We start from the raw sequence: 14636 nt of genomic DNA on the forward strand, positions 1-14636 counted from the left end.
CGGCCTGCTGGGGTGTGGGGGATGGGCTGGAGCAGACCCAGGCTTGGGGTGGGGATCAAGGAGGCTAGCCCTAGAGGATGGGTGGGGGGGTGTGGTGGGGGGTGGCCATCCCCAGTGAATGCAGTGGGTGGGGTGGGACCGACCCCCCAGTGGATACATGGGGGGGGCGGGGAAGAGTCCCTCCTTACTGCTGGTGAGTTGTTTGGCACGTCTGTAGCCCTTTAAGAGAGTGGGTTCGTCCATCATTGTGGGGGGGGGGGATTTGAACATCCCCCCCTTCCTGTGGCGCAGGGCTCAGAGCCCAGCGGCCGGGTCCGCCCCAAACTTCATGCGGTGAGCCAGGGTCTTGGCTGGCAGCAGGGTCTGGGGCAGGGAGAGAATGGAGGTCAGGATGGGATGGCCAGGCCAGCCGCCCCCCCTCGCCCTGGACAATGAAACTGCCTATGCCCATGGCCCCCCCCTCGCTGGAGAGAATGGAGCAGTCCATGCCACCCCCCCACACACCCTCCCCCTGAAATATGGAGAATGTGCTGCCCCAGAAACTAATTCCCCCCCACCCATAATAGTATATCCCACCCTAAGGCATGACAAGGCCAGGGAGAATGGATCAGCCCAGCTGTAAACCCCCCCACGCTGTCAGCAGAGAATGGACCCGGCCAATGGCCTGGAGACGGGGGGACCCTAGCGACCAGTGACCTGGTGACCAAGAGACTCAGCCCAGCTATAATGGAATGTCCTACCCTCCCCAGAGAATGGAATGGTCCAATGCCAAGTTTACTCCCCCCCCACACCACTGGAATATTCCATTACAGCAGGGGTGGAGGTGGGACAGGTGTATGTGACCTGCTCACTGCGGGAATGTTCCATTATAGGAATGGGACGGGGGAGCATTATTCCCCAAGTTGGGATGCTCCATTATGGCAACAAAGGCAGGGGGAGGAACGTCCCAGCCCCAAGAATTAACCCATTCAGCCCCCACCAATCAGCAACCCCCCCGCATCTGACACCTGCCCCCACCCTTCATATAGACAGGGATAGAGGGGGAACCCTGACCTGCTGGGGGGGGGGGGGGCTGTGTCATGTGACCATGAAGGAAGGCGTGGCTTACCGGGTGATGGACATATGATTGACAGGCGTAGCACCAGACCGACAGGTCGGCGTAACTCAGCACCAGGGGGTGGCCGGAAAGGGAGCCATGAGCCAGCATGTGCTGATTGATGTAACGCCCGCAGAGCACCTGGGGAGAGAAAGGGTTAACGGCTTCAGGGGCTGCGGGTCAGGAGTGGGGGGCACCGGCAGGGCTGGGGGGGGCAGGGCTGGGCTGGCAGGGGCTGCGGATCGGGATTGGGGGGCCCAGGGCTGGGCTGGTGGGGGGGGGGCACTGGCAGGGGCTGCGGGTCGGGAGTGGGGGGCACTGGCAGGGCTGGGCTGGCAGGGGCTGTGGGTTGGGATTGGGGGGCACTGGCAGGGCTAGGGGGCCCAAGGCTGGGCTGGCAGGGGCTGTGGGTCAGGAGTGGGGGGGCACTGGCAGGGCTGGGGGGCCCAGGGCTGGGCTGGCAGGGGCTCCGGGTCGGGGGTGGGGGGCACCGGCGGGGGTGGGGGGCCCAGGGCTGCGGGTCAGGAGTGGGGGGCACCGGCAGGGCTGGGGGTCAGGGGTGGGGGGCGCTGTCTCACCTGGTAACAGGCCAGACAGACCCAGTTCTCGCCCCGGCTGCCGCATTCCTCACAGGGCGCCAGCACGTCCAGCCCGGCCTGGGGAAGGGGCTGGAGCGAGTCCAGGTGGGGGCACCAGGGCAGAGGGGTCACGGCGTAGAGCGACCCCTGCAGAGACACGAGGGAGACAAGGATCGAACCCAGAAGTCCGGGCTCCCAGCTCCCGCCCCGGCTCTAACCCACCAGACCCCACTCCCCTCCCAGAGCCGGAAGAGAACCCAGGAGTCCTGGCCCTCAGTGTAGCAGCTGGGAAATGGGTGCACCCAGTGCTGGGCTGCTGCCCCATATGAGCCCAGCGGGTGGGGGGGGGGGCAGAGAGGTAGGCTGGGAAATGGGGTGTAGGGGGTACAGAGGGAAGCAGAGAATCAGGCGAGAAGGGTGGGGGGCGCAGCTGAGGGGCCCATCTGGGGGATGGGAGATGCCAAGGATGGGGGTGGGCGGCCCCAAGGATTAAGGAACAGGGTTGGGGGGGGCGTCAGGGCCTCACCGTGTCTGCGAACTCCACCCCCAGGCTGACAGAGGGGGTGGGGAGCAGGGCGGCTGCTTCGTCCAGGAGGCTGGGGGGGTCCTGGGAGAGAAAAGACCCATGAGCTGAGACCGCCCCCCACCTCCACCCCCAGGCTACTCCCATCCCCCACCCCAGGGAATCCAGTGCAGACCAACCCCCCCCAATAATAGATCCCCTTCCTGGCCCCATGGGATAGACGCCCCCCCAGAACCTCCCCCCACACCCCGCACCCTACCTCTGACTCTTCTGTAGCTGGAGGTTCCGCCTCTCCAGGGGAAGCCCCGCCCACCAGGGCGGAGTCAGGGCTCAGCTGGGGGGAGCCCGAGTCGGTCCCCACCTCACCGCTGAGGCAGAGGGCTCCGAGCCTCAGGATGTCGTCGACGGAGCCCTCGGAGACTGGGGGGCTCTGGGAGCCCCCCGAGGGGGCCTCTGGTGGGGAGTCCTCATGGATGGGACCCAGCTGCCCGGATTGGGGCCTCGAGTCCTCCTGGATCGGCACTGCAAGAGATGGAGATTATGTAGCGTGGCAACATGTGGCAGGGGGCTGGGAAGGGGGGCCGCGCTGTGGGGCAGGGGCTCGGCCCGGGGGGGCCGCACTTACCATCCAGCCGCAGGCAGGTCCAGTATTTGCGGTGCACGGCACTCGCCCGGGCCAGCGACTGCAGGGCGCTGGGGTGGGGAGCTCGCAGGCGCCCCAGCTCGGGCAGGGGGTCCCCCAGCAGGGTCCGGGTGCACATGGTCATGGATTCGGAGATAGACACCAGGTTGTAGCCTCCCTGGAGGGGGCAAGGGGAGGAGAAGAGAGCTGGGATTTGGGGGCGTCCGTCTGTCTGTGTCCCTGTCTGTCCAGCCCCACCCTGGGGGCAGCACCAATCGCCACCGTGCCTTGACCCCAGGCACATTCCCGCCCTGCCCTGGAGACACGCGGCTGGGGCTGGGCTGGGCGGGAGGAGGCGCCGGAGGCCTGGCTGGCCGGGGTGGGGCGGGTTCCGATTTCTCGCTGAGTGATACGGAGGCCAAGGAGCAACGCGGCGTTTCCTGGCCACCGAATCTTAACATCTCCCGGCCCTGAATGGCCACCTGACGCCCCCGCGACCCAGAGCCGCGGACGTCGGGGGCGAATCGCTTGGAAATGAGCTTGGGAACCAGCCGGCGAAACGGGCAGCAGGAAAACCCAGCTCGGCCAAGGACAGGGATTCGCCAGGTCGCCGCGGGCCTCCCAGCACGGGCCGTAATCAGCTCGACGGCGCCCGTCCGGGGACCCTCCCTGTCTGGTCTCTCACGCGACTTCTCAGCTATCGGCTCACCCCAGGCCAGACACAGCTCCCAGCAATTACAAAGAGGAGAAAACGTCTTATTCAACATGATCTTGTTAATATACGTCATCGACAGCACAGGACTCATGGATTAATTATAGATTCCTGTTCAATACTTATTAAAGTTAATATTTACCGTTAGATCACTATTTTATTTGTTTATAATGTTAAATCATATTAAATTTATCTGATCTATAATATATAGGAACAATAGTAAAGTTAAATATTTTAGATATTAAATATTCTATTGTTATTTAATACATATTAGTTTTTCTATTTAATTTAAAATATACATATTAAATATTTTACATATCTGCTTAACAGCTATATTAACTTTAATAGAGCTATATTTTGCTCAGTATACAATATATGATTAAGCTGTTATATTGTTTTATTCAGTATATATTAACTAAAATGATAAATACAGTAAAATTTATCTTTGCTACAATTAATAGCAGATCTCTATTTAATATACAATTATTAAACATAATTTAATATATCTTACCATGTTAAATATAATTTCACATTTAATATATTCAATCACATGTATTTATTATTTCTTAAAAGACTGTAAAATTTATATCTAATACATTGTTTATTAAAATAGAGATTTAATTTTTTTTCAAGATATAAAGATGAAACCATAAAATTTATCTAATATGCTTTCTAGTAAATAAAACAAGTATTTAATATTAAATATCTAGGACATATTTAATTTATTGTTCAAGTTTATCACAAAGAAGAATTCTTTTAATGATCATTTTGTTCACGTTTAGACACAATAAATGGATTTCTCAAATACGTAATATTAGATTCTTAATCATAAAACTAAATATGAGACAGATTGTAATCATTACATTAATACGTTTGATGAGTGGTAGGACTGTACTGTGTATTAATATACAGTGTAGTCAATTAGATGTTAAAGAAGACTCCAGTTCCGATGAAATCGCACAGGTTAATGGTATTTGAAAACCATGCAGCAGCAGTAATTCAATCAATAATAAAACGATTGAGCGAAATCTTAAATCTTACGTCCCACTCAACCCTCACACGAGCTGGTCTCTTGAAAAGCTTCGGCTGGTTTTCCCCGGACGGGATTTGCTTCTCCCGGGACCCCGGAAGTTTCAGAGTTTCCTCCCATTTCAGAGCCAGGTTTTCCCTCCCCGGGATAGTTGGTCGTTTCCCGCAGACCCAGCTCCGGTGCTGGGGGCCGATGGGCTCGGCTTCCCCAGCACTGTAGTGGCTCGTGACATCCCTGGAGGCTTTGCGGGGAATTGGCACCAGCAGGCGGCCGGGCCAGGGACCCGCCAGAGTTAAACCCCCCCAGCCAGCGCTGCCTGGCCGCAAGGGAAACACACGAGATTTCGCAGCTGAGGCCCCAAAACTGGCAGGTCTCAGGTGCATCTGTCTGTCCTGTTTAGCTCTGGGTTTTGCCCCATTCCCCGCCCCCTGAGCCAGCCAGTCCCCACCCTGGGGCCAGATGGGAGCCGGCGCCCCCTAGAGGGGACAGGCCCCTGCCCCACTCCCTGCCCCCACGTACCTCCAGTACCAGCACGACCCGGCCCCCCGCCAGCCCCAGCAGGAGGTGGGTCATGTGGGCGTAACACTCGGGGCTCACCAGGCAGCCCCCCAGTGGGTCGCCGCGGGCAGCATCGAACCCAGCCGACACCAGAACCAGCCCCGGGTCGAACTGCAGAGAGACAATGAGAAGCTGAGATCCCCCCCCCCCCAGCGGATCCAGGCATCTGGGCTCACCCCACCCCGCACCCTCACCACCCGACCCCCCAGCCCCCGCCGGTGGACCCAGACATCCGGGCCCACCCCCACAACCCTCACCACCCGACCCCCCAGCCCCGGGGCCCACCCCCGCACCCTCACCACCTGACCCCCCAGCCCCTGCCGGCAGACTCAGGCATCCGTGCTCACTCCTTCCCCCCCTCCCCTCCCCTGCAGGTGCTGGGCAAGAACCCAGGCGTCCGGGCGCACCTGGTAGGCAACGGGCAGCACCAGACGGTGGAAGGCGGCCAGGTACTCGGCGTCGCCCATGTGGGGGCTGTTCCAGGGCACGTTGAGGGTGAAGCCGCGGCCCGGCCCCACCCCCACCCGGTCGGCGTCAGCGTCCTCCGAGGTGGGGAAGAAGGAGCCGCGGTCGTAGCGGTGCAGAGAGACGTACAGCACGCTGGGGGTGGGTGGGCGGGGGGGGGGGGGGTTAGTCCCACTTGGACCCTGTCCCCCCCACACACCTCCCCTCCCCCACGCTGCCCCCCCACCCTCCAGCAGCCCCCCACCAGAGGACAAGGTACCTCGGATCTTCTTCAAACATGTGCTGGGTACCGTTGCCGTGGTGAACATCCCAGTCCAGGATCATCACCCTGACGACGAAGAGAAGGGAGGATGAGGATGGAACCCAGGCGTCCTGGCTCCCAGCCCCCACCCCACGCCCTGCTCTAACCACCAGACCCCACTCCTCTCTCAGAGCTGGGGAGAGAACCCAGGAATCCTGGCTCCAAGCCGCCCCGCCCCCGAGCGTAACCATCAGCCCCCTCTCACCTCATGGGCCGTCCCGCCAGGCGCTGAGCGAAACGAGCTGCCAGGGCTACCGAATTGAAGAAGCAGAAGCCACAGGCCGTGTCGGACTCGGCGTGATGCCCGGGGGGCCGGACAATGGCCACGGCGTTCTGCACCTAGAGCCAGGCACAGAGCACACGGGGGGGTGAGTCGGTGCCGGGATGCAGCCACCTTTGGGGCGGGGCAGCTGGGGAACAGCCGCACAGAACAGCGCGAGGCGCGGCCACCTCTGGGGACAGACTCTCTGGAACGGGAAGCGAAGTGAGGACACAAGGAGACAATGAAATCCCCTTGATGAGGATTTGGCCTGAACACCGGGGTTCACACTCCAAGCCTTGGGGGGCAAAGGGAGGGGGGAAAGGGCAGGGGAGAGAGGCCCCCCGCCCCCCAGCCCTCACCTCGCCCTCCAGCACGGCCTGCACGGCGTTGAAGGCCGAGCCGGCGGCCAGCCGGGCGCACTCGTAGGAGCTGGTGCAGATGTAGATGGAGTTGTACCGGTCCCCCTGGCGGTGCAGGTCCCGTGGCTTCATGCTGGCCGTGGCCTTCACCGTCTGCACGTACGCCGGGCTGCGAGGGAGGCAGAGAACCCAGGAGTCCTGGCTCCCAGCCCCCCTGCTCTAACCCCCCAGGCCCCACTCCCCTCCCAGAGCCGGGGAGAGAACCCAGGAGTCCTGGCTCCAGGCCCCCCGGTGCTCTAACCCCCCCAGGCCCCACTCCCCTCCCAGGGCCAGGGAGAGAACCCAGGTGTCCGGGACGCCCCTCCCCCATTACCTGTGGCACATTCTCAGCTCCTCTTCCTCAGCGCTGCGGGCCGGGATCCGGCGGCATCGTTCCGTGAGCCGGAGCTCCCCGTGGCGCTGGAAGATGCGGGAGACCCGCTGGGGCAGCTCTGGGTGCTGGCTGTGACGGGGGGAAGGGAAGGACTCAGAGCCCGGACGCCTGGGTTCCAGCCCTGGCTCTGGCCAGGGAGAGAACCCTGGAGTCCTGGCTCCCAGCCTCCCTGCTCTAACCACTAGACCCCACTCCCCTCCCAGAGCCGGGGAGAGAACCCAGGCGTCCGGGCCGTACCTGTCCCACATGTTGTAATGCTCCGTCATGCGTTCGTCATACACCAGCCCGGTGCGGGCAGCCGGGAGGGGTCGCGGCACCTCAGGAGGGTCTGGGGGTTCCACGGGGGCTGGCTCCTCGTCCACATCCTCAGGGGGGGTGTCGGTCTCTGTGGCGGGGGCGGGGGGGGGGGGGATCAGAGCCAATCCCTTGAGCTATGCGGGGGTGATATCAAATCAGGGGGCCCCATGGGAATTTGGGGGCAGGGTACAGCAGGGGGATGGGGTTGGGGGGCTCTGGGCTGCCCCAAAGGGCAGCCTGTCATCCCCCCAAAGAGAGGGGAGCTGGGGGGGCAGGAGAACCCCAAAGAGGTTGTGGGGGCAGGAAGGGGTACCCCCGGGGGGCTGGGTTGGGGCATCTCAGAGGAGCTGGGGGACCCCAGTGGTGCAGTGTGGGGGGATCTGTGGGATCCTAAAAGAGGGCTGGGGGGCCTTGGAACCCGAGAAGGGCTGTGGGGGGCCAGGGAGCCCCAAATGGGGGCTGGGGGCGAGCAGGGGCCCCCGGGGGCCAGGACTCACCCCCTCTCTGCAGGCTCCGCCAGTATTTCTCATGGATCGCGAGCGTCCCAGACACGGAGCTCAGAGCGCTGGAGAAGGGGGAACAGCCCGGAGTCAGCGGGGTGCGATCCTGGGGCCGCCCCACCCCCAGCCCCACCCCCACAGACCCCGCTCACCTGCGACAGGGGGCAACGGGCGGCTCCAGCCGGGGACAGGGGTCCCCCAAGAGGGTCCTCAGGGCCGCACAGACCCCCTCAGCCAGGGAGTTCAGATTGTAGCCACCCTGGGGTGGGGGGAAAAAACGGGTCAACGGTGCCCCCGGCCCCGAGATGCATCTACCTCTGGGGTGGGGCAGCCGCATATACCACTGCCTGGGGCTGAGATGCAGCCACCTCTGGGGCAGCCTGCGCCGTGGGTCGGCTCCACACTCACCTCCAAAGACAGTAGCATCTTGCCGCCCGCCAGGGCCATCAGCAGATGAGTCAGGTGAGCGAAGCACGCGGGCGACACAGCCATCTCGCCCTAGGCGCGGACGCAAAGGTCAGTTTGTCAGGCTCCCTCCCCGCCCCACAGCGAGGCCCCTCACCCAGCCCCCTAGACTGGCCGCTGCCCTTCTAAACGCGCCCCGGACCCCCTTCTTAGCCCCTCGGCGCCCCCTGGGGGCAGCGCTGCCAAACGCGGAGGGATACGGGGGTCACTCACCTTGGGGTCCCCGAGCACAGAGTCGAACCCGGCGGCCACCAGAACCAGCTGGGGTTGGAACTGAAAACAGAACACAGGAGATTGCAGCCCGGACCCAACACCCCCGGATCAGGGCCGGCGTCCCCTAGAGGGGACAGGCCCGCGCCCCATTCCCTGCCCCCGAGCCAGCCAGTCCCTGCCCTGGGGCTGATGGGAACTGGCGCCCCCTAGAGGGGACAGGCCCGCGCCCCATTCCCTGCCCCCGAGCCAGCCAGTCCCTGCCCTGGGGCTGATGGGAACTGGCGCCCCCTAGAGGGGACAGGCCCCGCGCCCCATTCCCCGCCCCCTTGAGCCAGCCAGTCCCCGCCCTAGGGCCGATGGGAGCTGGCGCCCCCTAGAGGGGACCGGCCCCATGCCCCATCCCCTACCCCAACGTACCTCAAAGGCCACTGGCAGGAAGACGTGTAAAAATGCCGCGAGATAATCACCATCCCTCATTCCCACCTGGACGGAGAGACAAAGACCAGTTAGATGGGTCTGCGGGAGGTCTAATGCAGCCACTTCTGGGGTGGGGTGGCTGGGGAACAGCTGCACATAACGCCGCCCAGGACAGCTCGCAGGGCACCTACCGCGTTCCACGGCACGTTGACGTTGAACCCCTCTCCGCGGCCCTGCCCCACGGCGGGGCTGTCGGACGCTGGCAGGTGGGGCCAGAACCTCCCCTGCTCATAGCGATGGACGGAGAAATAGAGAACGCTGCAGAGAGAGACGGGGCAGACAGGGGGCAGTGACTGGTGCCCCTCACTCCCGACCTGCAGCCCCCTGCCAGCCCAGCCCTGCCCCCTATCCGCCCTGCCGGTGCCCCTCACTCCTGACCCGCAGCCCCACCCCCCAGTCCCGCCAGTGCCCCTCACTCCCGACCTGCAGCCCCCTGCTAGTCCAGCCCTGGGCTCCCCCCATGCGCCTGGGACCGACCTGGGATCCTCCTCGAAGAGGAACTGGGTGCCCTGCCCGTGGTGAACGTCCCAGTCGACGATCAAGACTCTGGAAGGAAACAAGACTCTCGTCACGCCCATTAGTGGGACTCAGCACCCGCCCCTCATCCTGCCCCCCCCTGGGGCCATAGACACCCTGCCGGGGGGGGGGGGGGCGTGGTACCCAGGAGTCCTGGCTCCCAGCCCCCACTGCTCTAACCGGCAGCCCCCACTCCCCTCCCAGAGCCAGGGAGAGAACCCAGGAGTCCGGGCTCCCAGCCCACCCCTGCTCTGACCACCAGCCCCCGCATCCCTCACCGTTCCACTCCCAATTTTTGCTGGGCATATCTAGCCCCGATGGCCAGGTGGTTGAACATGCAGTAACCGTCCATCTTATCTCGGTGGGCGTGGTGTCCTGGCGGCCTGGAATGGAGACAAAGAGAGTTAGCGGAGAGCTCCTTGATGCTGAGATGCAGCCACTTCTGGGGTGGGGCAGCTGGGGAACAGCCATACACAACGCTGCACAGGAACGGCTTGCCTGGCGCTGAGATGCAGCTGTTCTCTGCCTGCTCAGCCCTGCCCAGAGGTGGCTGCAGCTCGGTGCCGCCCTTTTAAACCCAGCTCATGCAGCGAGCCGGATCTCGGCACATGCTGCCTGGGTCGTTTTTCCCAAGGAGGAGAAAGGTGAGGACAGAAAGGGACCCTGGATAAGATCCTCGTAACCCAGCGTGGATTGGGGCAGTTCGAGCTGTGGAGGTGGGGGGCGGACAATGTAAATGGCTAGGGAATGGGGGGGATTCTGGGGCTGTCTGAGACTGGAAGGGGATTGGGATTAAGGGGGATTAGCTAGAGGATTGGAGGGCGCAGGTCTGAGCCCCGGTGGGGAGCGGAGACCAGGTACAAGGCCCAGCTGGGACTACAGAGGACCAAGCAGAGACTAGGTGAATAACCCGAGACTAGAGCCAGGCGGTTTCTAGCCCAGGCCGAGATTAAGGCTCTGGGCTGGTGCAAGGGAGGATCTGACAGACAGCGGGGCCGGGGTACAACCTGGGACTGGGATTATGGGCTCAAACTAAACCAAAAGATGCTGGATTTAGGATTATCGGCCGGAGTGAACATCACAGGAGTTGGGATTAAACTCTGGGCGTCCCATCACAAAGGCTGGATCGTCACTGGAAGCGGGAATTAAAACCTGGCAACTTAATCGAGGATCCGGGAATCAACCATTCTCTGTGATTAGCCTCTGCCAAGAGGGAGGAGCCCCCCAGCCCCCGCCCAGCCCCCGCCCCCAGCCCGCCCCTCCTACCGGACCAGCGCCAGCCCGTTGCGCAGCTCCCCGCTCTGCACCTTCTCCAGCAGCCGCAGAACGCAGCCACCAGCCAGCCGGGCGCAACGGTACGAATCCTGGGGGGCGGGAGACATGGAGAGTGGGGGTTGGACAGAGAGACAACCCCCCCGCAGGGAAAGAACCCCATAGACAGCACTGGGTAACTGTCCGCCAGACCCTCCTAGAGCCAGGAGAGAACCCAGGAGTCCTGGCTCCCTGCTCTAACCCACTAGACCCCACTCCCGTCCCAGAGCCAGGGAGAGAACCCTGGCGTCCGGGCCCCGCCTCACTGGCCGGCGGGTGCTCACCGGGTGCAGGAAGACGGAGTCGTAGGTCTCCGACAGGGCCCTGAGCTCCTGCTCGCTCATCTGCTCGGTCGACTTCATCAGCTCCACGTACTCCTGGCTGAGAGAGAGCTCCTCACTCCCGCCCCGCCCCCCAGCCCCGCCGGCGCCCCTCACTCCCGCCCCCCAGCCCCGCCCGCGCCCCTCACTCCCGCCCCGCCCCCCCGCCCCCCAGCCCCACCCACGCCCCTCACTCCCGCCCCACCCCCCAGCCCTGCCCGCGCCCCTCACTCCCGCCCCGCCGCCCCACCCCCGCCTGCGCCCCTCACTCCCGCCCCGCCGCCCCGCCCGCGCCCCTCACCCCGCCCGCGCCCCTCAGTCCCGCCCCCCAGCCCCACCCCCCAGCCCTGCTGGCGCCCCTCACTCCCGACCCGCGGCCCCACCAGTGCCCTTCACTCTTGACCCGCAGCCACAGGGTCCTCTCTTCCATAAATACCTGTGGGCTAGCAGAATCTCTTCCTCGGTAGCCAGCCGGGCCTGTGAGGAAAGGAAAGAATTGTAGCCGGAACCCGCAAACCACTAAAGTGGAGACTGGAGGGTAGAAGCTGCTGGTCTCTGACCCCTCCCGCCCACGGGGAAAGGAGCCCACTACTGGGGATGGAACCCAGGAGTCCCGGCGCCCAGCCCCTCCCCCTTCTCTCACCTCCACCGGGACACAGCGCTCCCACAGGCCGCATTGCAGCAACTTTCCCTTGACGGCCGCGAGTCTCTCCGGGCGCTCGGGGAAGCTGGGAATGAAACGAGGAGAAGATGGATTGGGGCAGGGGGCTGCGGGTCAGGAGTGAGGGGCACCGGCAGGGCTGCGGGGGTGGGGGCCCAGGGCTGGGCTTGCAGGGGCTGTGGGTCGGGAGTGAGGGGCACCGGCAGGCCTGTCCGGGGGCGGGGGGTGGGGGTTATGATTCTCCAATTAGGATTTTAACGCCCCAGGTTAGGAGTAAGGATGGCGAGGTGATTACAGAGAAAGGGGCAGATTAGGATTAAGGACAGCGAGGTGATTACAGAGAAAGGGGCGGATTAGGATTAAGGACGGCAAGGTGATTACAGAGAAAGGGGCGAATTAGGATTAAGGACAGTGAGGTGATTACAGAGAAAGGGGGTGGGCGAGAAGTAAGGACGGCGAGGCGATTACAGAGAAAGGGGCTGTCATAAATATAAAGGAAAGGGTAAACACCTTTAAAATCCCTCCTGGCCACAGAAAAAACCCTTTCACCTGTAAAGGGTAAAGAAGCTCGGATAACCTCGCTGGCACCTGACCACAATGACCAATGAAGAGACAAAATACTTTCAAAAGCTGGGGGGACGGAGAAACAAAGCCCCCCTCTCTCTCCCTCTGTCTGGGTGATGCTTTTGCCAGGGACAGAACAGGAATGGAGTCTTAGAACTTAGTCAGTAATCGAGCTAGAGACGCGTTAGATTCTGTTTGTTTAAATGGCTGAGGAAATAAGCTGTGCTGAATGGAATGGAGATTCCTGTCTTTGTGTCTTTTTGTAACTGAAGGTTTTGCCGAGAGGGTTTCTCTATGTTTGGAATCTAATTACCCTGTAAGGTCTTTATCCTCCTGATTTTACAGAGGTGATTCTTTTTACTTCTATTAAAATTCTTCTTTTAAAGAACCTGATTGCTTTTTCATTGTTCCTAAGATCCAAGGGTTTGGGTCTGTGTTCACCTATGCAAATGGGTGAGGATTTTTATCAAGCCTTCCCCAGGAAAGGGGGTGTAGGGTTTGGGAGGATTTGGGGGGAAAGACGTTTCCAAACGGGCTCTTTCCAAATTATATCCCGGTTAGACGCTTGGTGGTGGCAGCGATAAAGTACAAGGGCAAAAGGTAAAATAGTTTGTACCTTGGGGAAGTTTTAACCTAAGCTGGTGAAAGTAAGCTTAGGAGGTTTTCATGCAGGTCCCCACATCTGTACCCTAGAGTTCACAGTGGGGCAGGAACCTTGCCATGAGATTAGGATTAAGGGCAGCGAGGCGATTCCAGAGAAAGGGGGCGGGCGAGGAGAAAGGGCAGCGAGGCGATTACTGACAAGCAGGAAGGGTGAGGCTCATAGATTGAGACAGGGCATTTTGGGGGCCAGGCTGTGGCTCCCCCAGGGTTTTTGGGATCTGCCCCCGGAGGGGAGGCCAATACAACCCAGACCGGGGGGATCTGGGACCCGCCCCCCAAGTACCTGTCATCCCACAGGCAGTGGAAGTCAGTGAGCCGCTCGTCAAAGGCCAGACCCGTCCCCACGGGCACCGCCCCCGGCACGCTCAGATCCTGGGGCAGGAGAAAACACAGTGAACCCAGGCATCTGGGCACCCACCCCCTGGCACTTCTCACCCAAATCCACCAGACCCCGCTCCCCTCCCAGAGCTGGGGAGAGAACCCAGGAGTCCTGACTCCCAGCCCCTCCTGCTCTACCCCACTCCCCTCCCAGACCCAGGGACAGAACCCAGGTGTCCGGTTGCCCCACCTACCAGGCGCCGCAGCCCCGATTCCAGCTCCTCCGCCTCTTTGTTCATCCTCTGGGCTCGGCCGCGGCGCTTGGTTTCGGGGAGCCCAGGGCTGCGACGGGGCGGGGGGCCCTTCCGGCCACCCCGCTTCTGGGAGGAGCGCATGGGGCAGAGAGGGGGGAAAAAGGTGGGGAGTTACACACTCCGACTTCCCCAGCCCCCCCAGACAAGAGCCCTGCCCCCAGCCCGCCCCAAAACCCCACCTGGAGGAGAGCCCCGCCCCCAGCCCCCAGCCCCACCTCTTGGCCGCTGCCAGGCAGGCCGCCCTCTCCCTCCGTGACACGCCCCCCACAGCCCCCCAGCCGCGGGCCACACCCACCCAGGGCCCCGCCCCTTGGACGAGAGCCCCGCCCCCTCCCTCCAGCCCCGCCCCCAGGCGGACTCACCATGGCCACGTGTGCTGGGGGGCGGGTTACTTCACCCCTGGGCGGGGGGGGCTGGGTCCCTGCTCCCCCGGGGAGACCCCTGGGGGCGCCGCCATCGCTGGGCAGGTCTGGGGAGCAAAGAGCCTTAGAGCCGGGTCGGAGCCGGCCCCGGACCCCGCGGCCGGGCCGGGCCGGGCCGGGCCGGGCCGGGCGGGAGTGGGGGGGGCACCGGCGGAGGGGGGCGGGCCGGGAGTGGGGGGCACCGGCGGGGGGGTCGGGTCGGGAGGGGGGGGCGGCGGGGCACCGGCGGAGGGGGCTGCAGGTCGGGAGTGAGGGGCACCATCTCACCTGGCTCCTGCGGCTCCTCCCCCCTCCGGCGCCGTCAGATGGTCTCTTCCAGCCAGGCGCTGCCTGATGCTGTCACTCAGGCCTGCCCCCCCCTACTGGGAGAGACCATTGGCACGAAGCATGGGGGGGTTGGTAGAGACCATTCGCTCTGAAATTGGCGGGGCCTGGGAGAAACCATTCACACTGAATGTCAGGGAATGCTGGGAGAGACCATTGGAGCATGGGGGGGTCTGGGAGAAACCGTTGACATAGGGAGGGGGGTGTTGGAGGAAAAATCCCCCCTCTCTTCATGGGCCAGGTCTTTGGGGGAATCCCCCCCATGACCTCTCACCCTGTGACCTTTAACTCTTGACCCCTCCCCCAACTTGCTCCAGAGACCTTTCACCCCG

The 14636-nt window shown here is 62.7% G+C and overlaps 1 protein-coding gene across 2 annotated transcripts; it reads right to left on the bottom strand.

The window, feature by feature from the left end:
- Positions 1-60: 60 nt before the first annotated feature.
- HDAC6 (histone deacetylase 6) lies at positions 61-14368 on the bottom strand. 2 transcript variants are annotated; one of them, XM_074937889.1, is made up of 29 exons: positions 14248-14366; positions 13921-14027; positions 13499-13624; positions 13210-13298; positions 11682-11766; positions 11475-11515; positions 11003-11099; positions 10674-10771; positions 9686-9790; positions 9369-9437; positions 9023-9149; positions 8832-8897; positions 8415-8474; positions 8145-8234; positions 7889-7995; positions 7734-7801; positions 7177-7324; positions 6880-7008; positions 6507-6675; positions 6091-6224; positions 5844-5912; positions 5527-5719; positions 5081-5230; positions 2823-2997; positions 2457-2719; positions 2201-2281; positions 1675-1821; positions 1109-1237; positions 61-363 (listed from the first exon to the last, which is right to left on the bottom strand). In XM_074937889.1, exons 2-29 carry the CDS (start codon positions 13921-13923, stop codon positions 295-297), a joined length of 3087 nt encoding a protein of 1028 aa, XP_074793990.1. In that variant the 5' UTR covers positions 13924-14027; positions 14248-14366; the 3' UTR covers positions 61-294. The 2 variants fall into 2 exon arrangements, with proteins under 2 accessions (XP_074793990.1, XP_074793991.1); XM_074937890.1 differs by lacking the exon at positions 13921-14027 and having other exon boundaries at positions 62-363; positions 14248-14368.
- Positions 14369-14636: the final 268 nt, after the last annotated feature.

Source organism: Natator depressus, chromosome 23, assembly GCF_965152275.1.
Source record: "Natator depressus isolate rNatDep1 chromosome 23, rNatDep2.hap1, whole genome shotgun sequence".
NCBI lineage: Eukaryota > Metazoa > Chordata > Testudines > Cheloniidae > Natator > Natator depressus.